Here is a 27,024-nt window from a genome sequence, read left to right as displayed (position 1 = left end):
AAGAGTCTGCCAAGGACTTATTTGCCAATAATTAAGGATCTAGTGTGTGTCCATTTCCTAAGCTTGCAGCTTTCAAATTTTACAGAGCCCCCTCACCTTGTTGTTTCTTGAATATTGTTAACAATCCATCCTGTAATCTACACCTTTCAGATTAAAGCAAAGTAATTAATCAATAACATCACAAGTGCTTCAGTAACATAAACTGCGCAGTTGATTGTTAAAATTATTTTTACAAATACATGATGTGTTTCCTCTTTTGCTTTATTAAGCTAAAGGTAGTGTTTTAGTGACTGAGAAAGGAAATGTAGAATCCCTACAATGCAAGAGCAAGCCATTTGGCCCACTAAGTCTTCACCAATCCTCCACAGAACAACCCACCCAGATCAATCACCCCCTCCCCTAAACTTAATCCCTGTGACCTGCATTTCCCATGGCTTATCCACCTAGCCTGCACATTTCCTGGCCACTTTAGCCAATCCGCACAACTTGCACATCTTTGGACTCTGGGAGGACCCAGAGGAAACCCGCACAGATATGAGGAGAACATGCAAGCTCCATACAGACAATCACCTGAGGGTGGAAACAAACCTGGGACCCTGGCGCTGTGAGGCAGGAGTGCTAACCACTGAGCCACCATGCTGTCCTATAAGCCATCAACATTTAGGCTTTGTGACTGGTCCACCAACTATAAAAGCCATTTAATAGCTAATTACTGTTAGCTGTTTTAATGGGAGATGTTGTGATACGAAAACTAGTTACATGGCTTACTTTCAAATGGAAGAAAATAACAGATTTTGTGATATTCTGTCCATGTGTTTGGATAATTTGAGTCTAACCTGTTTTATGATTTTGAATATTATGTGTTCAATCATTAACTTAGGGAATCTTTGGTTTTCAGATATGCATGACTTTGCAAATGTTTTCAGGTATGGGACACCTCACTCAAATAACCATTATTTTTATGTGAGCATAGATGGTGAGTGTTGGAATGTTATTCAACATTATTTGCATTACAGCAAGTCCTGGATTTACCCAACCTTTACACAATGACATAGTGGCAAGGTCACTGGACTAGTAATCCAGAACCCCAGTCTCATGCTCTGAAGACATGAGTTGGAATCCTACCATGGAAAATTGCATAATTTGATTTCAATAATATCTAGGATCAAAAGCAAGTCTGTTATTCACCATGTAACCATTGTTGAATCTCGTAAACCCATCAGCTTCACTAATGTCCTTCAGGGAATGAAATCTGTCATCTTTACCTGGTCTGGCTACAGGTAACTCCAGACCTGCAGCAATATGGTTGAATCTGAAATGGTTTAGCAAGACTCAGTTCAAAGAAAATTAGGTTGGCCAACAAATACTAGTCTTGCCAGCAATGCTGGCATCTCACAGAAAAATTTTTAAAAATGTGTATCTTCCATCAGGAATCATTCAATGTCAATCAAGTCTCTATAATTCCCCAAACCAGAAAACTGGAATAAATTACACTGATTTGTTGATGCGTCAGGATGGATTAACAAACTCCGATCAAGTTTGGGAATAAGCAGTTTGCAATGAGTTTGTTCTTCTCACCTTAGATTATGAGTAGATCAGTAGTGATCATTCATTCAGATGCTCCAATATTGTTGAGTTGGCTAACAAATTATCACTTTGATTTTGTGTTTGATTTCAGCCTGATCTTCCAGTGCTGAATTCACTTCTCTCTGTTGCATGTAATATTTTTCAACCCCCATGAGTTTGAGGCAGTTTGGGTTCTGGTTGTGTTATGCTATAAAATTCCTCTATTCTGTACCATCTAAGCAATTGCAGATCCCTGCTATCTTTTCTTTCAAGTTCCCTTCTTCATTCCCTTCCTGATGAAGGGCTTTTGCCCGAAACTTCGATTTCCTGCTTCTCGGATGCTGCCTGACCTGCTGTGCTTTTCCAGCACCACTCTAATCTTGACTCTAATCTCCAGCACCTGCATTACCTATTTTCGCCTAATTCCCTTCTTGAACTCATCCACCTCTCTAGCTCTCTTTCCTCATTTTCAGACACTTTTAAAGCCTACCTTTCGGATGAGATGACAAATTGAGACAGCATCGTAGATGAACCTTAAAAGCGCCCTTGGCTTTATTTGAAGAAGAGTCTCCCTGGAGTCCTGTTTGGCATTTATTCCTTATTCCATGCTTCAGTCAGACTTTCCGGTCATTTAACTTGCTCTTTGTAGGATCTTGCTGTGTAGATTGGTTGCTGTGTTTTCTATATTAGAATAGTGATTCCAACTCAAAAAATACTAATTTTGTGTAAAGCCTTTGGAATTTAATGATGTTTTGAAAGGAGTGACACAAATACGTTTTTGTTGTTTGTCTTTATTCTTTACTTATAACCTTGACCAAGCTTTTGGTCACCTGTTCTCATCCTCTTTTGGCTCTCTGTCAGTTTTCATCTGATAACATTCCTTTGAAACACCGTGGGATGCTGTACTTGTTAAGGGTGCAAGTAGTTGGTGTTGAACATTTTATATCCTCCTCTTTGCACTTGTATTATATCCCCATAATGCATCCCCCATACGCAGAATCTTGTGATGTATTACTACTTTGTTACTTTGCAGAAGCTGTTAGGTAAATAACTGAGCATGCACTCTGTGTTTATGAAAATGCTGTGATGTTTTAATTTTGAGTGCATACAGAGAGTTATCTGACTGCACTGTGCATTGTTGCTAATTGATTCAGAGTGGTAGTTATTTGTGGAGACACTCAAATGTTGTTGAGTGATCCACTATATAATTTTTCCACTTCTAGGACCTGTGTTGGAATCTAGCCTAAACTGTTGAGTCAGAAGCATCCACTCTTCATCATTAGTGTCATCTAGCTTTTGCAGCTTCAGCCCAATTTCTAGTGGGCATTTCATTATTGGACACACCTTAACACAAAAGAGAGGACATATACAAATGGATGGTTCAAACAATCTAAACTATCTGTGTTCAACAGATGAGACTGGTAAAGGAACACTGTTAATTCCATGTACAATTGTGCTGAACCTGATCTGGGAATGTGATATTGACTTTAAACAATTGATAGTATTCTATATGTTGAGTGCTAGATTAATGTCCTTGAGCATGCAGGTTACTAAATGAAGGAAAATCATATATTGATTAATACAAATTCTACCCTGATATCTGAAGAAGGGCTTATGCCCGAAACGTCGATTCTTGGATGCTGCCTGACCTGCTGTGCTTTTCCAGCAACACATTTTCAGCTCAGTATCTGAAAAAGAAGCAAACTTAACTTTATACAATATTGTTTATGATAACTGGTTATTCCAAATAGTTGTGCAACTAACATTACTGTGACATCATCACAGATGCAATCGATGAAATGCACCCACCAATTTACACACTGAAAAGTCCTGCAAGTAACCATGAGATAATGTGCAGAAACTCTTGATATTAGATGAGGAATAAATATTGAGCTGGATGCCTGGGAGAGCTCAGCTACTCTTCCCCGAGTGGCACCATAATATTTTTTGCACAACTGAGAGGGCAGATGGAGGCTTGATTTAAAAGGTCATACAGAAGACAGTATCTTCACCAGTGCAGTACTTAGAACTGCTCTGGACTGTCAGCTTGGATCTTCTGCTCAAATCTATGTACCCATTGTAGAATCAGATTTTACAAATAATGTTGACCAAGAACAAGGCAAAGTTCAGAGGTCACCAATTAAATAATTGTTAATTGATTATATTAATCAATATAGAATTGAAGCAAGGTTGAAGATAAGATCAATCACAAACTAATTGAATGATGCAACAGACCCAAGGAGTAGAATGGCCAATTGCAGTTTTGATTTTTTATTTTTTGTTCTCCCATAATTTTCTTATTAATATTTTTCAGACTTACTTTATTTCCTTACCCCTGTATTTTTTGGAGGTTCTTCAAATGCTGGCCGTTATTTAAAATGATACTCAAAAGATTACCAGTTATAATTTTCTCCTTTTATTTATAAATAACATTTTGAAAACTGGGTATCAGTGCTTTGAGACATGCACATTCAAGTGTCACTTTGTGACACTTTTAATGTAATATCCAGATTTTGGTGATAGATCTTTGTGAGCATTGCTCAGTTATCTAGGTTATTTTCTTTGATTTTCCCAGATTCTTGTCCACAGAAATTGCTCAGGACTTTGGAAGTGATTTTGTGTGGCACACACATCATTCCACATCAGAGTTTCTGTGTATGTTGCTTCAAGGCATTTGGTTTTCAGATAATAGTCTCAAGTGCGAGTCAAATCGCACATGACAACCTTTTCTTTATTAAAACATAAACTTCAGAGGGTATACCAACCCTGGCGTTATGTTGTTGGTTTCAGCTTAACTACTGTTTTGAATTTCATAATCCTGTAACCTGACTTCTCTGCTCACTTAGAGCCATTTACAGTTTCACCATTTCCTCCTTGCTGCTCATGATTGCCAATAAATGTTCAGCAAACTTGTAGAGAAATGTTTTCCAAAACATTCTCCTGACTAATTAATAACATGCAGAATGAGCTTTGCAATAGTATCAGAACTTCTACTGTATTAAATAATTTGTCTGTAATTCCAAAATATTGTAGTGCCCTTTGTAACCTAAATTAGTTTCTTTATTTTTAATAGACTCAGGTAAAAGAAAAACAAAGGCCATTCATGTAGAGCACTGGCAAGACTGAAATGAGATGGATGTGGATTGTATTGGGACAGAGAATAAATAAACTGAACCATCATAAGGATGTGACTGAAAAAATAAAACTGCTAATAATATGGAGATGCTGGTTGGAAATGCATTAAGGGTTTATCGAACTGCTTAATTACTACTTCAATCAATTTCTTCAGCAATCTAGTTGAACATTGAGGAATTGGAATCATTTCTAAGGATTAATGACTCTGATATTTGTACGAAGGGTGAGCAGTGGTTTGATTTTGCAGGCATTAAAACATTCATCAGTCAAAACCCAGGAAACGATATGGACACAAGTGTTGCAGGTTCAACATCAAGCCCTTTGTCACTGCCAGGCTAGTCAGCCATGTCATGGAGCTTTGAACTTGCAGCTATGAAACAGACAGCTCAGTTCCAGGGTTATATTTCAGTGATGGGGTGAAAGTCATCAGCTGTAGAATATCAGAGCTGGGGTTTGAAAGATTGAATGAATATGCTGATAATTGCATGCAGCAATCTGTGACTTGCTGTGTGCAAAGTAGGTGCTAAATTTACATGAAATGTCAATGCTGCACTAATGCTATTACATTGAAATCTCACCAAATGCATATTATGTTAGTCAAGATATGTTACAGGACGTGTTTTTTAGCACTCACTGAGCCAAAGAAATTATGTGGTTATGGGTGAATGGTAAGTTTGCCAAGTCTCTGTAGAATCATAGAATCCCTACAGTGTGGAAGCAGGCCATTCGGCCCATTGAGCCCACACAGACCTTCTGAAGACAATCCCACCCAGACCCAACCTCCACTCTATCCATGTAATCCTGTATTTCCCAGAGCTAATCCACCTAACTTGCACATCCCTGGATACTATGAGCAATTTAGCATGAAAAATCCACCTAACTTGCATATCTTTGGACTTTGATCTATGATTCTACGATAAATGTGTACAGGTTGGGTAAATACAGGACTTGCCATAATGCCAAATACATTTTAAAAATGTTTTCCAAGTATTTTTGTTTGTTAAGTTTTAATATTTTGGAAAGGTGGGGGTTGGTGAGGGAGCATCATTTAATGCTCCTTAGGGATGCATCTAACCAGCGAAATGAAACGATGAACCAAAGATGCTGGAAATCTGAAAGAAAAACACTGAAATTGCTGGAGAAATTCAGCAAGTGTGACAGCATCTGTGTAGAGAAAGAAGAGTTAATGTTTCAAGTCCAGTGATCCTTTTTCATAAGTTTCTGAATAGCAGAAGAGATTGGATTGACACACTGATGCTCTGCGTGGTAGATTGTATTGGGTTACTGATGATGTGTACACTGATGTTTTGAAAGTAGAAAGGTATGGTTGATGCGTATATAATAGAAGGGAATAGATTGCTAGATTGGTAATTTGTGTAGTAGAATGAATTAGATTTGTTCATTGGGGTTCTTTATGGTGCGAATAATTGAATTAGTGCGCTGTGTTCTGCAATTTTTGGAAAGAACTGTGAGATGATTCTTCTGTAGCCTGGGTTTAATAAGTTTCATTTAAGAAACAATTTTAGGGAAAAAATTATCATAAAGAACCAAATATGAAAACTTTTAAACTGAAGTCATCATGTTCTGAGAATCCGTTTAAAATCTCTATACCTAGAGCCTTTTTTTTGTATTTAGGTATTGCATGCCAAATTATAATTATTCTGAGAATACTTCCACAATTTATTTCACCTGCAGTTGTATCAATTAACTTTGTGTGAATCTGTTTAATATCAGAATCACAGATGGTTGTTAATGATTGAGGAATCTCTCTAGTCAAACTCAGTAGTGTGGCATACTGGGCTTAGTTTAAACATGTAAGTAACCTACGAGATTCTATACATCAGCACCCTCCTGAAGATGCTTAGTTCCAGTATTTCTTGTTTTCCTGAAAAAAGCATTCTCACCAGCTTCACTTCCAGGTGTGATGTTCCATGTCACCACTGATAGCTTTGAATAGAATAAAATAGCCTTTATTTGAATGAGTGCAATGAAACGTTTGTGATGTCACAGTTTTGACACCATCTTAGGTACAGGGTGCCGAGGTACAGATACCTTAAGTGTTTGTTACAAAATTGAACGAGTAGAAGACTAGTTTAGCATAGGAATACAAAGTTTTAAAAATCACTTGAATTACTCCAAGTCCAGAATAAGAATAAAAAGTATCTTTTAAAAATACTCAAGTTATCGTCCTTGTCACTGAGTCCATGCCCGTTGGACTTCAGAACTTGAGGCCTTGTTGCATCCATGCACTGGCCTCCGATCCGGGACTTGTCTCCGGAACTCGTCTATGAAGCCTGCCTAGGCTCGGACTGCCTCCCACTCTGTGCTCTGGCCCCTGGCCCAAGACTGGCCTCCTAGACTCATCCTCTGGGCTGGCCTTTACTCTGTCATGGCAGAATACAAACTTCCCACCTCATGGTAATCACATCAGTTGAGATTTCTTGGGTGGCTTTGGTCACTCAACTTGCGACCATTTGGGTCAGATTTTAATTATTCAATTAGATGTTGTATTAGATGTTGACAAATCAACAGGATAGGCATTCAGCTCATTGCTCGCTTCCTTGGTGCAATGGAAATTGCTTATAAGTTTAAATAAAAGTACAATTCATTATTCAAGACTACAACTTGTAGAGTCAGTAGCTGCTTGTTTATAACTTTGCCGAGTCCATAAAATGTCTAAAAGCGATAATTACACATTTGTTTGTGTCTGATGAGCATAGCAAATAGTGCGAAACTAATTAGAATCATGCTGTTTGTTGTTTATTTTCAGCATATATTCAGAAGGTGGTGAAAGTTGGTTATTAATAAAACCTTACCCTTGTCTACAGCAAAAAATATTTTGGTTTGATTTTTCACCATCACAAGATTAAAAATTAGCAATGGAAAAACTTCAGTTGATTTCTCAAGAAACTACTACATTGAAAGTAAAATTTCAGCACATGGCTCCCACTGTCCGACATCTCATCTGCGAGAAGCAGTGAGCAGATGACCCACACCATCATGTTCTGGTACAGTTAGTGATGGTACAGCTGGAGGTAGTGTGTAAGCAAAAGTTCCTATTTCTGATTACCATCCACTAACTGCTGCTACAGCTGTCTATGATTTTGTGTGTGTGTCTCTTTCTCTGTTGCCCTGTCTTTTCTCAGTATCTCTATCTGCCTCTTGCTTGGGACATTTTGTGCAAGTTAACAGCAAGGGTCACCCTTTTAAGACAGAATTGAGGGAGAATTTCCTCACACAGAATACCTTGCTTCATTAACTGGCTTTCAGAATTAAGATCTGGGAGGTTAAGCTAATAGTCTATAAAGCTTAGTTAGGCCACAGATGGAGAATACAATGTCCAGTTCTGGTCACCACATTACAGGAGTAATGTGATTGTGTGACAAACTTTGCATAGGAGATTTATGAGGGTATTGCCCAGAATGGAGGATTTATTCCATGAGGAAAGATTAGATAAACTGAGGGCTTCCTTTAAGGAGACTGAGGTGACTTAATCAAGGAGTGTAAAACTATGAGGTGCCTTAATAGTGTGGATAGGATGGGCCTGTTTCCTGAGCAAAATGGTCAATAACCATTCAGATTTGATTTAAAGCAATTTGTCGAAGGATTACGGAGCAGTTGAGGGGAGATCTTTTTCCCCAGAGGCTGATGAGTTTCCAGAACACTGCCTGAAAGGTTGATAGGGTTAGAAACTTCCATCACTATGTACAGTTGAAATGCTGTAATGGATATGGTTATGGACCTAGAGCTGGTAAGTAGGATTAAGATGGATAGCTTTCTCCTGACTAGGATAGACATGATAGGCTGAATGGACTCCTGCAGTGTTCCAAGTATTTCTGAGATCCACAACCCCAGGATATCCCAAAACACTTTGAAGCCAGTGGAGTAGTTTTGAAGTAGAATCACTATTATAATGTAGGAAACGCAGCACTTAATTTGTGCGCAGGAAGTTGCTCCAAATTGCAGTGTGATAATGCCCCATGCAAATTAACCTGGTTGAGAATTGTGGATTATTGGGGAGAATTCTCTGCTCCTCTTCAAGATGGTGCCTTGGGATCTTCCGCATCTATGGAGAGAGCAAGCACAGTCTTGTTTTACTGCACTGACATGTCTGGAGTAGGAGTTCAACCCACAATCCTCGATCCTCTGAGATGGAAATATTGCCACTTAGCCTTGACTGGCACCTAGTTCTGTTGGCTTTGGTTTCATATATTCCAAATGTTTCTTTAGCCCTGTCTTCCTCAGCAGTTTTTGCTCAGAAGCCACATTAGTGTTATGGACAATATGTAAACCTGTACATTGGACAGAAAGCTGATGTTACAGATTGAATGTCAGCCAGAATCACTTGGAGTGATTTGCAGATAAGTAGTGTCTCTGTTTGCTCTGTGCTAACTATTTCTTCCATTATACATTTCTACATGTCTACGAAATAGGTTGATGGGTAGAATCAATCAATGAATCAGTAGTCAAACAGTGTTGTGGTAACATTCTGTGTTAATGATTCACTGTAATGAAAGGAAAAGCAATTAAACCTTTCACAACTATTTAGGTAACTGTATAAACCTTGGTGAGTTACTGACATTATGACCTCATTATTAAATTGCCTTCACTTCCCCTTGACTTCAGGTTGGGGTGGGGGGGTGGATGGGTGTGTTCATGAGGGAGAGGGGTAATAGTTAAATCACAAAAGTGCTTGAAATGCAATCCTAGCTCACCACACTCAGACCTCTTCCCTTTTAAGTGAATTTGAGTACTACTATGTAATTGGCAGACTGATTTGAAATCCACAGTTGCTATGTGGGCTGGTAGTTTCACTAGCCTGTTATTGGCCACAAGGAGCAGGAGTTGAACCTCTGGCTCTAAGGTCACCCTTTTACCAACCATAGCCATTCCCTACTTCATCGTGACCACGAGCCTCTCCTTCCCAGGTGCACTGTCCAATCTCCCGAACTCACCTCAACAAAAAGACCAACATTCTCCACAACTCCTGCCCAATGTTGCAAGGAACTATTGTCCCGCGTGCCCATATATAACCCCAACCAGCTAACTTTCTGCCACAAAGAAATGGATCCAGAAATGCTTAAGGAGATCCTGCTCTCAAGTATGGCAGGACCCTGGTGATCCTGGCCTTATTAGATTCTTTGGCCATTTTCAACCCTTCCCCATTTCCCGACCAATATTGCTTGAAGTGATGAGTGTTGCAGACACACAGACAACTGGAAATTTCTAATATTGTCTCATGACCAGCTTTTCATCTACAATTCTCCATGAATTTGAGCTAACCCAAAATTCTGCTGCCTCTGTCCTAACTCCCACTTCCAAAATCCCTGCATTGGTTTACATTGACTTTGCCGTAATGCCTTGATCCTTATTCCTGTAATATCCTCAAGCCCTCTAATTCCCACCTTCTGTGCATCATTGATTTTTATTACTGCTGTCATTGGTGGTCAGATTTCCAAATGTCAAACTTTAAACCCTCTCATGCCTTCTCTAGTTGTGTCCATTTCCTTTATCTCTGACTTTCCTCCTTTTATGATGCTGTTTAAATCTTAGCTCTTTGACCAAACATTAATTAACTCTCCTTTTGTGACTTAACGTGAAAACTTTCCAATGCTGATTTTCTCAAGACAAGTATATTGGGATGCTTGGCTAGATTATCAGGTGCTTTTTAAAAGCGAGTCTTTGTTTCTGGTTTTTTTTGTATTTAGGTTAAAATTTGAGTTTCAATTAATATTAGATTAGATTTCTTACAGTGTAGAAACCGGCCCTTTGCCCAACAAGCCCACACCGACCACCGAAGCGCACCCCACCCAGACCCATTCCCTTACATTTACCCCTTCACCTAACACTACACCAGTTCACCTGACCTGCACATCTTTGGATTGTGGGAGGAAACCGGAGCACCCGGAGGAAACCCACGCAGACACGGGGAGAACGTGCAAACTCCACACAGTCAGTCGCCTGAGGCGGGAACTGAACCCGGGTCTCTGGCGCTGTGAGGCAGCAGTGCTAACCACTGTGCCACCCACCAATATGATTTGTCACTTCCTTTCTTTTTAGATATAAGTTCTGCCCGGGACGATACAAGAATCCAGACTGATACATACCTTTTCATATTAACCATTGCACCATTACAGTGAATAGCTTGACCATAAGAAGCACACTGTGCCTTGGACTGCACATGTTATTAATTATGCAGTTTCAGCATTACCAAACTGGCTATGATACATTTTGGAAAGGTAGGGGAGGATCGGAGCCTTTGTCATTTTGAAAATAATTCAAAGTCATGGACACTTACTGCCAAGTTCTTGCCATTTTCTCTGTGAATGTATTTGATGGAGTTCTTAACCTATCCAGTATCTGTTTGTGATTCTATGAAAAGGCCCTTTTCCCAGAACAGATTCACTCTCCTGCTTCTTGGTCCCACGAACTACAGACCAGCTGGCTTTTCCAACTCTGTTCAGAGTTACTTCAGTTCCAGTCTGCTCAGCTGAGTTAAAAATAATTTAATGTTCAAAACGCATTTAAATTTTGCAAATTAAGCAAAACATTGCACAAATGGGAAAACTGAATCAATACTTCAAATGGAGAATAGACTGTATTTTTATTTTATTAGAACATTGCCCTCAGTAAAGATAATAATTTGTATATTTTTAAAAACAGGGTAAAAGTTTTAAACATGGAATTCTAGATTTGGCAATAGAGCACACAATTAAAAATATCAAGAACTACAGAATGCATTTAGTCACCCTTTTAGTGACATTATTTTTATGTGGCTTTTTTAATATAATAACATGTTCCATGGTCATTTACTAGACCATTATATTTTTAAAAAGTATGATACTGAGCCATAGGAAATTTAAAGTAAAATGATCAAGAGTTTGGTATTGAGGTTGGATTAAGCAGGTCATAAAGGAGGCAGATGAAGTCAAGAGATGGAGGGAAGATGTCCCAGAACTCCAGATCTTGGTATCTGAAGACACGTTCACTGTTGGTAATATAAGGAACTGCCCAAAGGCATTTCACAGGAGTATTATCAAAGAAAATGTGACACTGCGTTATGTGAGGAGATATTAAAATTGATATCTAAAGCTTGGTTAAAGAGCTTGATTTTTAGCAACATCTTCAAAGAAGCAGATATGTTGAGGGAAGAATTATGGACGTATGAACGAGGCAGTTGAAGCCAGGACTCTGAATAGTGGTGTGATGACAATCAGAATCGTGTAGGAAGTAAAGATTGGAGGAGTGCAGAAATCTCAAAGATTTTTGTTACTTCAGGATTGGAGAACCAATTACTTATTTGAAAATCCTGCCAGACTTTTATCTTAACATTTGCCTCGATACAGCATTCAACATTGGCAAATAATTATCAAGTGTATACAATCCAGGGCTGTCTCTGTATGTCTGTTGTTATGGTGTTGCAAGTCTCCCAGTAACCATCTGTAGACTGCTCTTGGTACTGCACAGTGAATATCAGTTATCGTTTTTTCAGGGAAACACAAGCAGTCTCTCAGATTCTGCAGGTTTTGAGCCTTAAGTTTCGGCCAGACCCGTTGTTATGTTTTCTACTGAAAGCGGAGATCATTTAACCCATTATGAAGCATATTCTGTCATTTCATTGCAAATTTCCAACACAAGCTGAGATCAGAAAGAGATCAGTGCATATTGTAACCAAACAAAACTAATTAGCATAATCCGGCAGGTAGATTTAGATTTAGATTTTATTGTCATGTGTACTCAAGTACAGGAGTACAGTGAAACATGTGCACTATCTTAGTATATAAAAGGCAGGATTAAGAAGAAAAGCAGAAATAAAAGCAACAACCATAAGAAAAGAAAAAGTTCACATCACTCTCCTGCCTCTGCCACATGTCCTCGCTGTCAGAAAATCAAGGCCACCAAATCCATCCCTCAGCCCGTGAACACTCAGAGGCCCTGGGTTCCCACAAGCTGTTGCAGCCAGAATACCACCACCTCCGCTGGCAGGTACCCAGGCCCAGACATGGCCTGGAGCTGCATTACCAAGGCTGGAACCGTGACACCATTCTTTAGTACCATTTTGTCTCCACTGACGTAATTGCTGCCATGGGTCCACGCTGGGCAAATCTCTGCAATGCAGCCGCCACTGAAGCAGCTGGGTCCTGAATTGGGCTCAAACTCGGCATTGGGCCCACCATGCCGAAGTAGTCGGTGCTTCATTCTGGCTTGCATTGTTGTTGCTGTCACCTCATGAGACCACCATTTCAGCTAAGAAACCAGTGCCGGGAAGGAACCACTCCTGTCGTTTTTGACATTCCAAGAAGGAATTGCACCTGCCGCTGCTAACACTCCAGGGGACCTGTCCCATCAAGTAAAGATAAATAATGAGCAAAATGATAAGAAAGAGAAAAGGAGAAGGAAAAAGAACGGCAGATGGAACGGACGAGCCCTGAGCTCAAAACCTGGGCCCGAATGCTGCTACTCTGCTGAAAGTGAAAGTGACTGTAGTTAGAATCATAGAATCCCTACAGTGTGGAAGCAGGCCCTTTAGCCTAATAAGTCCACACTGACCCTCCAAAGCGTAACCCACCCAGACCCATTCCTCTACATTTAACCCCTGACTAATGCACCTAACCTACACATCCCTGAACACGATTGTCATTTTAGCATGGCTAATTCACCTAACCGGCACATCTTTGGATTGTGGGAGGAAACCGAAGCAGCCGGAAGAAACCCACACAGACAGTCGCCTGAGGTTGGAATTGAACCCAAGTCCCTTGCGCTGTGAGGCAGCAACCTTAAACATTGAGCCCCGTGCCACCCAATTAGACAGTGCATTAATTACAACTGACTTAATGCTGGGGTGCACCACAATATCTGTTTATTTTTAAAATAAATGTTAAAGAAAAATAGAACAATGTTTTAACCAAATGAAATGTGTTTTGTTTTTGAGTTGTTCATGTGCTCAGCTGCTTCAACAACAAGCCAGAGACTGATAATTGAATCGAGATCTCACAGATGCACTGTCCATTGTCCTTCCACACTTGCACAGCATTCTTGAAATTTTATTCTACCTTATGATTTTTCAAGGTCTCCTCTTCATCCTCTGCATCCATCACATCAATCCCAGTCCGTAAATTGTTAAAAGTGATTAGCATACAAAAACTAATAACCGAAAATTGAATTCTTTACATCATCTTAAACTAAAAACTGAAAAGCTGAACCCTTTGATGAAAAACTGTCATCAGAGTTGCTTTACTTTTTGCTCCCCTTCAGAACATTTGTTTGATGACATTGGGAACTGAATGACCATTGACATAACCATAATGTCCATATGATCTGGTCTATGAGCTAGCTACTGCTCATAGATGAATACATGAATACCCTGAATGTAGTTTCAATATTTTTTGCGGCATTATTCAGTGGTTTGTCCTTGAACTATTTTGAATTTGACTATATCAGGATGGTAATATTGGTGTTACGGGTTCAAGGGAGGAAGTAAATTTGACCATTCTATAATTCTAGATGATGCATACAACCCAATAATTCCCGCTGGAAAGAACATATATATGAACATTCTTAATAACCTACGAGTGCATGGAACCGTGGTTTTCTCAGTGGTTTTGTATTTCAGCTAATACAAAATGCAACTCATAGTGATACAACCCTGTGATTGAGACCATACAAAAGAACAGTCTGTTCTTACCACTTCCCTGACGACACTTAACCAGATTGGTTTTCATATGCATTTCATAAATCATCATACATTCAATCAACGACAAAGTAGTTTTAATCGTTGGGTTTATGATGCAATTGGGATTACATTGATCTTGGGTAACTTTATTCCTCATATAAATGAGGAAAGTGAGCTTGGCAGACGAAGCCATCAGGAAGAAAAAATAGACAGTATTTGGGAAAGTTTCCTCGAATCATTTGTGATGGGATCTAGTCGGGAGTCAGGCTATATTGGATCTGGTGATGTGTAATGAGGTCGGTTTAATAAATGATCTCGAGTTTAATAAAAGATCCCCTCACAAACAGTGACTATAACATGGGAGGATTTAATATTAAGTTTCAGAGGGAGGAACGACTGTGCTAAGCTTAAAAACTGCTAAATAACACAGAAGCAACTGTGTTAATCTTAACTAAGGATAATTAAAAAGGAATGAAAACAAAGTTGGCTGGAGAGGACTGGGAAAAATGGTTTAATGACAATTAAGAAACAATGGCAGATGGTTAAGAAAATAGTTCATGGCTCACAGCAAAGACTTATTCTGGTGGGGATGAACGATTATCTGGGAAGGGGATAATCCAAACCATAGTTAACCAGTGAAGTCAAGGACAGCATCATAAAGAAAGACAACGTGGTAAAGATTAATCATAAGTCAAAGAATTAGGGAAGCTTTTAAAAAAACAAAAAATAACTACCAAAAATTGTGAGAAAGTAAAATTTCAGGACAAATTTGCAAGTAATGTCAAGATGGACGCCAAGAGCTTCTTTAAATATATAAAAAGGGAGAGAAGCCAAAATGAACCTAGGTCCCTCAGAAAATGAGGCTGGGAAAATAATAATGGGGAGTGAGGAAATGCCAGAGTAGATGAATAAATGCTTTGCATCAATCTTCATTGTAGAAGATGCTCATAATATTCAAAAATTGCGAAATACTCACCGGGTAAAAGGATGGAATAAATACAACAAATATTGCTAGAGAAAAGTGCTTGAGAAACTAAGGGGAATAAAGATCAGTTAGTCCCCTGGACCTGATGGGATGCATCCCAGGGTATTGAAGGAACTAGCTAGTGGTTGCATTAGTAGTAATCTTCCAGAAAGCCTTAGATTCTGAAAAAGTGCCTGAGGATTGTAAAGCTGCCAACATAAAACCTTTATTTTAAAAAGGGATGGAGATAAAGACCAGGTAACTATAGGCCAGTTAGCTTAATGTCTGTGATTGGGAAAATGTTTTAGTCTGTTATAAATGATGTAGTAGCAGAGCATTTAGAAATGCATAATATGGTCAAACAGAATCATGAGGAGGAAATCTTGTGTGGCAAATTTACTAGAATTCTTTGAAGAGGTCACACACAAGAGAAGTAAAAGGTAAGCAGTCGATGTGATATAATAACATTTTCACAAGGTGTTAAGATACCACACATTAGGTTACTTAAGATTAGAGCCCATGGTGTTGGAGATAGTATACTAGCATGGATAGGGCATTGTCTAACTAATAGAAGATAGAGAATTTGGATAAATGAGCCATTTTCAGTTTGGCAATGTGTAACTGATGGCATGCAACAGAGATCAGCATGGGGCTACAATTATTTACAACATATAATAATGACTTGGATGAGGAAAGTGAATTCACTATAGCCAAGTTTGCAAATGACAAAAAGAGGCAAAAATGGTGAGGATGACACAACGAGTCTGAGTTTGCTGAGTTTTTCCAGCAATTTCTGGTTACATCCTGCTTCCTGTAGACTCCATTCTGTTCTCCCAGTTCCTCTGTCTCTGTCACTGTCACATCTGTTCTGATGATGCCAGCTTCAACAAAGGGGCCTCCGAAATGTCCACCTTTTCCTCAACCAAGGATCCCTACCACTGTGATTGACAGGGCCCTCAGTCATCTGCAGCCCATCTCCTGCACATCAGCCCTCACCACTTATTTTCCCTCCCACAACATTGAAATGGTTCACCCAGTCCTCACTTATCATCCCATAACCAAAGGATCACTAGCTGCCATTTTTGTCACCTCCAGCAAGATGCCACCACAAAGCACATATTCCCCTCCCCTCCCTTGTTAGCATTCCACAGGGACCATTCCCTCTGGGATACCTTGGTCCGCTCCACTTCCACATCCAACACCTCACAGCCCCATGGCATCTTCCCATGATTGGCCGGCAAGTGGCAAATAACATTCATGCTACACAAATGCTAGAGTACGACCATCACAAATAAGAGACTATCTAACACCATCCCTTGGCATTCAATGGTGTTACCATCACTGAATCCCCTACTATCTACATCCTGGGGGGTTATCATTGACCAGAAACTTAATTGGACTCACCACTTAAACACAATGGTTACAACATCAGGTCAGAAGCTAGGAATACTGCAGTGACTAACTCACCCTCCTGACTCCTCAAAGCCTATGCACCATGTAAAAGGCACAAGTCAGGGGTGTGATGGAATACTCCCCACTTGCCTGGATGAGTGCAGCCCCAGCAACACTCAAGAAGCTTGACACCAACCAGAACAAGATCGAGAGTGTGTTGCTGGAAAAGCACCGCAGGCCGGGCAGCATCCGAGGAGCAGGAAAATCAGGATTCCTGATGAAGGATTCTTGCCCGAAACATTGATTTTCCTGCTCCTTGGATGTTGCCTGATCTGTTGTGCTTTTCCAGCAACACATTCTGAACTCTATTCCCAGCATCTGCAGACCTCACTGTTTCCACCATCCAGAACAAAGCAGCCTGCTTGATTGGCACTGCATCCACAAGCATCCATTCCCTCCACCACCAATGGTCAGTAGCAGCAGTGTATACTATCTACAAGATGGGCTGCAGAAATTCACCAACGATCCTCAGACAGCACCTTCCAACCCCACAAGCATTTCCATCTGAAAGGATAAGGGCAGCAAATATTGGGGAATAGCACCACCTTCAAGTTCCCCTCCAAATTACCTACCAACCTGACTTCAAAATATATCGCTGTTTCTTCACTGTTGCTGGGCCAAAATCCTGGAATTCCGTCCCTAACGGCACTATGGATTAACCCACAGCAGATGGACTACAGCAGTTTGTGAAGCCAGCTCACCACCACCTTCTCAAGGGCAATGCGGGACAGGCAATAAATGCTGGTCAACCAGTAGTGCCCACATCCCACAAAATGAATAAATTTTTAAAAATGCAATCACATAAGATATAACATCCGCCCATTTACTTCCTCTCCTCATTATCAAAAGTCCTAGACCCATTTTCCAGTTGAAGCAGTGATTTACCTACGCTTCATTCAGTCTAGTCTACTGAATACGCTGGTCACAATGTGGTCTCCCCTACATTGAGGTAAATGCAGACAGGGCAACTGCTTTGCAGAACTCATACATTCTGTCTGTAAAACTAACCCTAAGCTTCCTACTGCCTGTCACTTCAACACACCACCCTGTTTCCCTGGCCAAGATCTCTGTCTCAGGCTTGCTGCAGTGCTCCAGCAAAGCTCACTACAAGTTGGAAGAACAGCATCTCATTTTCCACTTGGTGATCCTGCAGCCTTTAGGATTCAATGTAGAGTTCAGAAATTTTAGGGCCTGAGTATCTTCTCCCAACTCCCATACACTAGACCTTGTCATCACATGGGCTGTTATCACAAACAGTATGTTGTCAACTACTAATCATCCCCATTAGCAGCTATAAATTCTCCCAGACTGACCATTATCCATTCGTTTGTCTATCCAACTGATGTTTTCTCTCTCTCTGGGCTCCATCTCCACCTATCGTTTACTCCTCCCAACCCATCTTCAGCATATATACCAACCTTTTCCCGGTTACAGTCAGTTCTGAAGAAGGATCACTGGACCTGAAACGTTTCTCTCCACAGATGCTGCCAGGCCTGCTGAGTTATTCCAGTATTTCTGTTTATTTTTGTTTCTGATATCCAGCATCCGCAGTTCTGAGCTTTGACAAAGGGTCAGTTAGACTCGAAACGTCAGCTCTTTTCTCTCCTTACAGGTGCTGCCAGACCTGCTGAGATTTTCCTGCATTTTCTCTTTTGGTTTCAGATTCCAGCATCTGCAGTAATTTGCTTTTATCTGCAGTTCTGTGGTCTTTGTTTTAGCCAGGTATGAGGGACAGTCCTATGAGGAAAGGATAAGTAGATTAGGCCTGTACTCATTGGAATATAGAAGAATGAGAGGCAACTTTATTGAAACACAATTTCTTAGTGAATTTGACAAAGTAGATGCAGAAAGGTTGTTTCCCCTTCTGGTAGAGTCTAATACCAGAGAGCGTAATCTCAAACTATGGGCTAGGTCCCGTAGGTGGTCCATGTAGTCTTTTGCTCTGGCCAGAATAGATCATTGCCACAAACATAGCATGCTTCACTCAGCTACATATCCAAAATACAAAACAATGGATACCAAGCAGAGCAGTGTCAACTGTTGCTGTTGCTAAATTGTTCAAGTATAAGTTCCACTCCCACCTGAGCAAGTGCCTAGGGCCGACACTCGCATGTAAACTCTTTCTTTTCTGTCATAATGGGAAGAGGAGCTAGTGGTGACCAGAAACTTGGCCTCTCCAAAACATTTTGAGAAGGTTTTTTAAACACAGAGAAAGCAATGAGGTGAAATATTTCAGAAGAGTATACCATGGAATAACAACGAGGTCACTGAAGGCTCCGCCACTTTCTCTAAGTGATGAGGACTATAAAGCAGCCAGATGTACAATTGTAACCCTAGTTCTGATGCTGTGTAACTGTATGTTGACCCTGTAGTGAAACTTGTTAATCTCACTCACTCCCTCCCACAACATGGAACCTAAACAACATTTCCTTATTGCTGGATGAATTTTATTTTCTAATGACCTCTGATTGCATTGTCAAACTGGAGCAGTTCACCTCAAGTTTATAATACAGATAAGCAGTGATCTTAACAACTAATGCTGTCAGAGTACTGATTGCATACAAGTATGTTTCTTTCTGAAGCTCACTGAAGAGCTGAGATAACAATGAACTGTTAGAAAAATACTCAACTTATACAAAACATGGCAAAGATCACAAATCGCCCAGCAACTTGGGACTTCTCATTCAGCTGGATATATTGAGTGTTAGTTGGAAAGCTACCAAGTCAGTATTACCATGTACTTGCAATGCCATATTCAAAGTCTTATTGACAACCACTCAATGGGGATATTTTTTATTAGCTGAGCCTCACTGATGTCCCCATATGGATTGTATTTCATTGCAATCTTTACTTGATTCTTTACTATCAGGATTGGATCTGACTACAAAGTCTTAGCTTCTGATTCAGAAAATTATGGGTTCTATTGACAAATTATCTTCTACGCACTTTAACTGATTCTGTAGATGTGAGTTTCAGTTTAATATGCTTGTTATGTACTGTCCCTAAACTCTGATGTGGCTTCTGAAACCATTGAAGAGAAGAAGATCAATGTCATTGGCACAACTTGAAGTAGATGTCAATTGTGCCAAAATGATAGTATATTCAAAATCCTATTCTTGTTACTGTAAGGGTAAATCTAAGTGTAGTACTGAGGGAGTATTGCTTTGTTGTAACTGCTGCACCTTGCATGAGATGTTAAACCGAGGCCACGTCAACCCTGTCAGGCTAAAGATCCCATTTCAGCGGGAGTTCTCCTGGCTAATATTTATACTTATTTCATCACATAATGGTCTGATTATCTGTTCTGCATCACATTGTTGTTAGTGGGATCTTGCTGAGGCACAGAGGTTGCTGGGCTTCCTCATTGCAATTATATCATTGTTTCAGAACGTGTTTAATCGTACAAGTATTTTCAGATGTCTGGAGGTTATGAAAAATGTTAATAGATACAACCTTTTCAGTTATCTCAATAAGATTCTTTTAAAATCTGGTTTTAAACCTAAAATGAATCAAAAAATCTATAAATATAACATGCATACAGAATATAAATTTGTATTTAATTAGAGATCATAACCATGACAGTATTCTTGATGAACCCCATTCTTGGATGAATAGTCTTGCCGTGGTTTACCAGTTTGTTGAGTTCCCATTCTATCAGACCTATCCGAGTCTGAAAATGCTTCTCAAATTCAATTTTACACCAAAATGAGATATTATGCACTCTCATAAATGCATGAAGCAAGGGAGATAGATATTTTACTGCCAAGCAGTAAGTACTAACTTACTTGTTACAAATTATGCCCAGAGGTCTCCCAGGATAGATCAGGACCTGCCTCTGGGTAAATTTGCAGTTACTTTTCAATGAGTTAGGCAGCTGAGGAACATCCATCATTGGCGCCCCAGTGGAGATATTACAGCAATAAGATCATACGTCAGTTCTTTTCCAAATAGACATATCATCACAGAATAGAAATCAACCAGGGAATCAGTTTTGATTGGGAAACCATGGCAACTCAACTTAGAGATTACTAATACAGCCAAGCAGGCTTCAATATGCTTTTGAAAACAAAAACAGCAAAGTAATGTCCAACTATGGTATCAGCAAAAGCTGGAGAGTAGTGGGGATTGCAAGTTATGAATGAAGACTTTTTCAACATAACATTCTGTGCTCGTCTTACAAATATATTTTGGTGACCTCAAATTCTGATATGATGATTGCGGGGATGAATTACAGGGGGTCAGGGATTGGAGTGCTGTGACAAGATTAAAGCATTCAAAAAGAATATTTGAACAGTTTTAGCCCTGTGTATCTGGTACAGGGTTACAGGTTACTTAGCTGCCTTGGCACCACCAAGATTCTTGTCACCTATGATTTTAATGTGCTGCTAGGAGCAGCCCACTGAAAGCTGTCATGATGCCATTGGGAGCCAACTGGACAAGACCTGTGACTGTAGGGACTCAACTACACACGCGGCTGAGAAATATGAAATATTTCCTGGTTAAGCCTGGAGAAAAACTCCAAACCTTTCAAGCCCCATAATGGCAGCTTAGACCATCCTTACCTTGAACTTCCCTCTTCCCAAGTGCAAAATGTTTTCTTTATTTTAGCAGGGCAGTTTTGTGTCGCTACTTTATTCTCCCAGTTGAGAAATGGTGTGCCAGCATTTTACAAGGACCATGAGTCACATTAGACCTGGTATGATTTCTGCAGTGTGCCATTCACCCTCCAAAAATTTAAATTGAGGTCCATGTCTGATGTCCCTTTAAAGATATTGCCTTTAACAACTCCTCCCTCCAAGGTGACTGATATTATTTCTAGAAATGTTGATAAAATGAACCAAAAAAGCTCTTGATATAGTTCACAATTTCAGCCATGATGTATAAGCAAATGTACCATATTGAAAATAATTATGTAAAATAAGAGCAAGATTAGTCCCTCAAACTAATATCATTATTAAATTAGATCATTCTGATCTTCATATTAACTTCATCTATCCCTTTTGGTTTTTACCCCCAATACCTTTAAGTAACAAAGATCTATAGTTAGGTTTTGACATTTTTAATTGTTCCAGCCAGCACCATTTTTGAAGTGGACAAGAGTTCCAGATTTCCACTGTCCTCATGTGACAAAGTGCTTCCTGATTTCACTGCTGAATGACAGAGCTCAAAGTTACCAGTTCTGCCACTTGCCCTGGACTCACCCACCAAAACAAATAGGAGAAAGTGAGGACTGCAGATGCTGGAGATCAGAGTTGAAAAGTGTGGTGCTGGAAAAGCACAGCCTCCTGATGAAGGGCTTATGCCTGAAACCTTGATTCTCCTGCTCCTCGGATGCTGCCTGACCGGCTATGCTTTTCCAGCACCACACTCTTCAACACCAAAACAAATAGTTTGTCTTTGCTTTCCCTACCAACTCTTTAAATGTCTAATGATGACTTAATCTTGTGCGTACAAGGGAATTCACACTTAGCTCATAAAATATATTCACATAATTTAAACCCTACTGAAAATCTGATACAGCTATGCTGCACCTCTACAAAAATATTATATCCTTCTAATGTCTGGTGTCCTGTTTAGAATGTGGTATTGTAGATATGGTCCAACCATACCTTAGAAAGTTATTTTCTAATCAACCTTTTCAGAGATGTTATGACACACCTTGAGAGCAAATAGGACTTGAACCCAAAGGTAGGGAGACTACCACTTCACTTAAGAGCCTCTGAAAGGTTTAACGCTGTTGTCCCTCTGCAGAGAAAAGCATCTCCAGCCTGTGAATAGCCAGTTTATTTCCCCTCTTTGGTTTCTGTAAGTGGTGACTTTTAATGAATAAATCAGAGACCTTTATAAGTGTGTTGAGTCATACTCTGCCACCTGCAGAAACATGAAAGTACCTGAAGAAGGAAGATTGAGGTACTATGATCTGATCAGCAAAAGGATCATCTCATCAAACCCTGTGGACAGAGTAATTGAACTACCTTTCCTATCTTTCCTTCTGCCCATAAGACACTTTTTCTTAGTATCTGTCTGAAATTGTGTGTAGACAGGGAATTTAATGAGTAAGTTATAATTTTAACTAGTAGAGTTGCCATTTTACGGATTTACAAAGTGCCACCACTTTAAGTATTAGTATAATTTGGTGTGATTAATTAAGTGTATCAGCCAACTGTACTAAACAACCATACACCAAATCCTCATTATCTGTGGGGGGGTAGTGGCAAGGATCTCCTGCAGATTTAAACAAAACACACACATACTGCTCTGATGTAACTCTCCAAAGGACTGTGCAATCTGTCAGGACTTGTCAGTGGGGTTAAAAAGCAAAATTAAGTTTAGGGCCAATCTTGCAAGTACGCTGAATCACAGTTAGCGAATACATGTAAAACAAAGAGTAAGTGTATTGCACCTTCAACTTTTCTATACAATGAACAGATACAAATTGTAAGTGTCTTAAGAATTTGCTTTGTCAGGTTTATAGATTAACACTAATTGTGTGATGCTAATTCATGACAAAGGTAGACTGCTGGTGATTTCAATGCGCAGAAAAACCTGACCTAACTTTGGACGCCCCAAACGTAGATAACAGGAATCAGATTAATGTGTGCACATACATCTAAAACTGTAGCTTCTCTTTGCATTCGATTTTGTAAACAGAACAGTCTTGAGTTGTAAATGCCACACTCCGAGTTCATATTGTTTCAGAACCACTGATGAAGTGTAAGTAAGTTTACTGACTGACCAGGATTTGTTTGTTTTTATTTTGAATTTCTGTTCAGGTGATGCAAGTTGTAAAGGAGCAGATCACAAGAGCACTGACAACCAAGCCTAACTCACTGGATCAGTTCAAGAGCAAGTTGCAGAACCTGAGTTATACTGAGATCCTGAAAATCCGGCAATCTGAGAGGATGAACCAGGAAGACTTCCAGTCTCGTCCAATCATGTAGGCACCCAATACTTTCCAGTCTTTTTCTTCTCAACTTGAGTCATTTCAAACCTTTCAGAGTGATATATAGGGAGGCAATTTGCATGAGTTTAGTTTGCATTCTCTTTAGTTTGGAAGATTGAAGAGTCAACTAATCAAAGTTTTTTTGAAGTAGCAAAGGATTTGCTAGGCTAAATACAGAATGATTCTTTCCTCTGGTTGGCGAATCCAGAACAAGATTGAAATATCCTAAAATTATAATTTAACCATTCAGGGATTAAATCAGACAGCACATTTTCATACATAAAGCAGTGAAAATCTGTAAAATTACCAGTTAAGTAGACAGTGATTTACGGGGTTCTGGATTAGTGGTGCTGGAAGAGCACAGCAGTTCAGGCAGCATCAAAGGAGCTTCGAAATCGACGTTTCGGGCAAAAGCCCTTACCTCAGTGATTTACGGGGATCAATTGAAATTTTCAAGATTGTGATCAATAGCTTTTCTTAGGTAATGGCATCAAGAGGTATGGAGCTTGGAGAAATGGAGTTGAGAAACTTATTGACCATAATTTAATGGTATGGTGGGATGGGGCTCAGGGAATGCTTGCTCTACCCCTGTTCCTATTTAAGAGAAAAATGACACAGGTAGTTAAAACAAATAATTTAGAATCCTTACAATGTGGAAACAGGTCCTTCAGGCCAACAAGTCCATACCAACCCTCTGAAGAGTAACCCACCCAAGACCCATTCCCATACATTTACCCCTGACTAATGCACCTAACCTACACATCCCTGAACTCTATAGACAATTTAGCATGGCCAATTGACCTAACGTGCACATCTTTGGACTGTGGGAGGAAACCAGAGCATGCAGAGGAAACCCGTACAGACACGGGGAGAACATGCAAAGTCCATACAGACAGTCACCTGAGGCTGGAATTGAACCTGGGTCCCTGGCGCTGTGAGGCAGCAGTGCTAACCACTGATCCACCATGCTGCCCCGTTTCTATGGGATAAGTACAGATTAATCATTATAAGAAAGGGAAGAGATTATTTTTAGCTCAGTTTTCTCTCCTCTTCAGTAACGTTCCACATAGAGAGATTTCTGGTACGTTTAAACCCCCAAATCTGCTGGCATTCTACACCTCAGGTTGTTTGAGAATCGTGATGCTGATGCTCCTTTAACAAGGTTAAGTTGTCCTTGGTTTTATTTTTGAGAGAGGTCGTAAATGCAGAGGTTCCAATATGTCTGGAAATATCTTGCAAAAGCTTTTGAGTTTTTTTAAAAACATTTTATACAATGAAAGAAGAGTGGCCAGTTCTCCCAGTTCAGGGTTTGGTTTGGTTTGGTTTTAGCAAGCTGTTTTGTTTGTAGCTGCTGGTCAAGTTTTAGCTGGGAACCCAGAAAAGCTGCTGGACCCAAAGAAGCAGTTCCACACTGATCCTCTCTCTCTCTCTAGCATCTCTCCTGTAATAAGCTGTGTTTGATTTTACCTTTTTTTGCCAAAGGGGTGTTGCAAGTATTTGGAACAGCATCATTAAGTTGCGATAGAGTTGATTGGGTTTCCAGATAGGTTAAATTATTCTAAATTCGGTTCTCATTTGTTCATGCATCATTCAGTAGACTGTAAATAAATTCTGTTTTGTTTAAAACTGAGTGGTTGAGCTTGCTGTATCACTCCTGGTATAGCCACTCTACACCTGCTTAAAACAATGAGAAAAGTTAGAGTCTGGGCTGCCTTCTTGAAATGTATTGAGGGAATCTGACCTGGTCCATAACAGAATGATTAGTATTACCATTAAATTCATCATCATCAGTCCCATTTCTAAATGTTCACATTTTCCACTATAAGTGTCTGGATACCTTAAGAATAATGGCTCTAGTTGAACATTTCTTTCCCACCTCCACTTGTCAAAGGATGTCCCCTTTAAATCTATGCAATACAATACTCTCCCCTTAAACTGCCCATGTTGAAAATGGACAGTTGCTATACCAACCAAAATGCACTACTCATTTACATTAGCATCAATTTCAAAGTTGATGCATTTATAGCATTTTAAGTGTTCTGTTTCCTTCGGGTTAAAATGGCTGTGTTTACTCACTAATTCTACTTGATGTATCTGAATTTCTAATAGTATCAGAAGTTAAATTAAGTCATTTCTTCAAGGCACTGTGCTCTTGCCAATTGCCTACATTTTGATGCATATAAATGAAACCTTCTTTTAGAATTGCACATAATTGGCCAGGAGATTCACAGTGTATTAACAGGAGATCAGGCACTAGAGTGTGCATAACTGAACACACTAATTAGATTCCTTAAGATCATAGGTTTTAATTCTGAAAAGCCAGTAAAAATATTACAGTCCTACTTTGTGCCACCTGCTACCTCCAGGATCTTGAATTTTGGGCCAGATTTGCGATCCCCAGAGAAGTAGCACAAATTGGGAAATTTCCCAGCTCAGCACACTGGCTTTGGGAGAAGGTACCACTAATGGCAGCATCTGTTTTCTGGTGCTGGAGGCTGCTGTGGAATGGGGTTGGCTCTGTCAGCCCCAGATGCAGATAGGTTGAAGCTAAAGGTTCTGAGGATGGGATGGACAGGGATTGATGGGATTGGCTGTTCAAAAGATCCAGTTTTAGGTCTTTCCCCAGTGTTTGCTCATATGTTAGGCCCATTATCCCTCATTCCTCGTGCCCCTTACTTCACCACTCTCCATGGCAATTCATGTCTCACACCCTGGCCAGTGGTTACTTGTACTCTATATGCCAAATCATGCCCACACCTGTACCGACACTGATGGTCTGTATCGGCCCCAATGTCAACTCATGCCAATCTAGCCATCATTTTTTTCTTTTATCCCTTCATGCCAAATCAGTCAGTATCCTCTGTGGGCAAACCTTCAGAGCCATCTTGAGATGAAATAAAGTTCTAAATATTTATAGCGGTCTTCAGTGTGTCTAAAAATAAAACTCCCAATCTTAAAAACAAATTCAAAGCTTTGAAAGACTTTCGGCCACTTAATCCCTTATTATAATAGACTTGTCTTCACAACTCAACGTCAAAGACAACTAGATCTTTAATAACTTCTTCGAGCTATCAGCTGAATTGTTTTTCTCCCTTTAACCTTTTATGGAATTCAGTCATTGCTAGCAAAGCCAGCATTTGGTTCCCATCCCTAACTTCCATTGAACCAAATGGATTAGAAGGTAATTAAACTCAACCATATTGTTGTGTCTGTAAAATCACAGGTACGTTAGCCCAAGTAAGAACTGCAGATTTCTTTCTCTCATGGGTTTTTGTAAAAATCACTGATACT

At 39.8% G+C, this 27,024-nt stretch overlaps 1 protein-coding gene across 8 annotated transcripts in view; it reads left to right on the top strand.

The window, feature by feature from the left end:
* elmo1 (engulfment and cell motility 1 (ced-12 homolog, C. elegans)) overlaps window positions 1–27,024 on the top strand; it is a 277,185-nt gene that overhangs the window by 226,979 nt on the left and 23,182 nt on the right. For all 8 annotated transcript variants that reach the window (XM_043719203.1, XM_043719204.1, XM_043719200.1 and 5 more), the window contains one exon: window positions 23,564–23,727. In XM_043719203.1, coding sequence (XP_043575138.1) covers window positions 23,564–23,727 — 164 coding nt within the window. The remainder of the gene's footprint in view (window positions 1–23,563; window positions 23,728–27,024) is intronic.

The sequence above is a fragment of the Chiloscyllium plagiosum genome, chromosome 29, assembly GCF_004010195.1.
Source record: "Chiloscyllium plagiosum isolate BGI_BamShark_2017 chromosome 29, ASM401019v2, whole genome shotgun sequence".
Classification (NCBI taxonomy): Eukaryota; Metazoa; Chordata; class Chondrichthyes; order Orectolobiformes; family Hemiscylliidae; genus Chiloscyllium; species Chiloscyllium plagiosum.
Note: the sequence above shows the minus strand (reverse complement) of the source record. Positions and strands in the feature narration are given on the sequence as shown.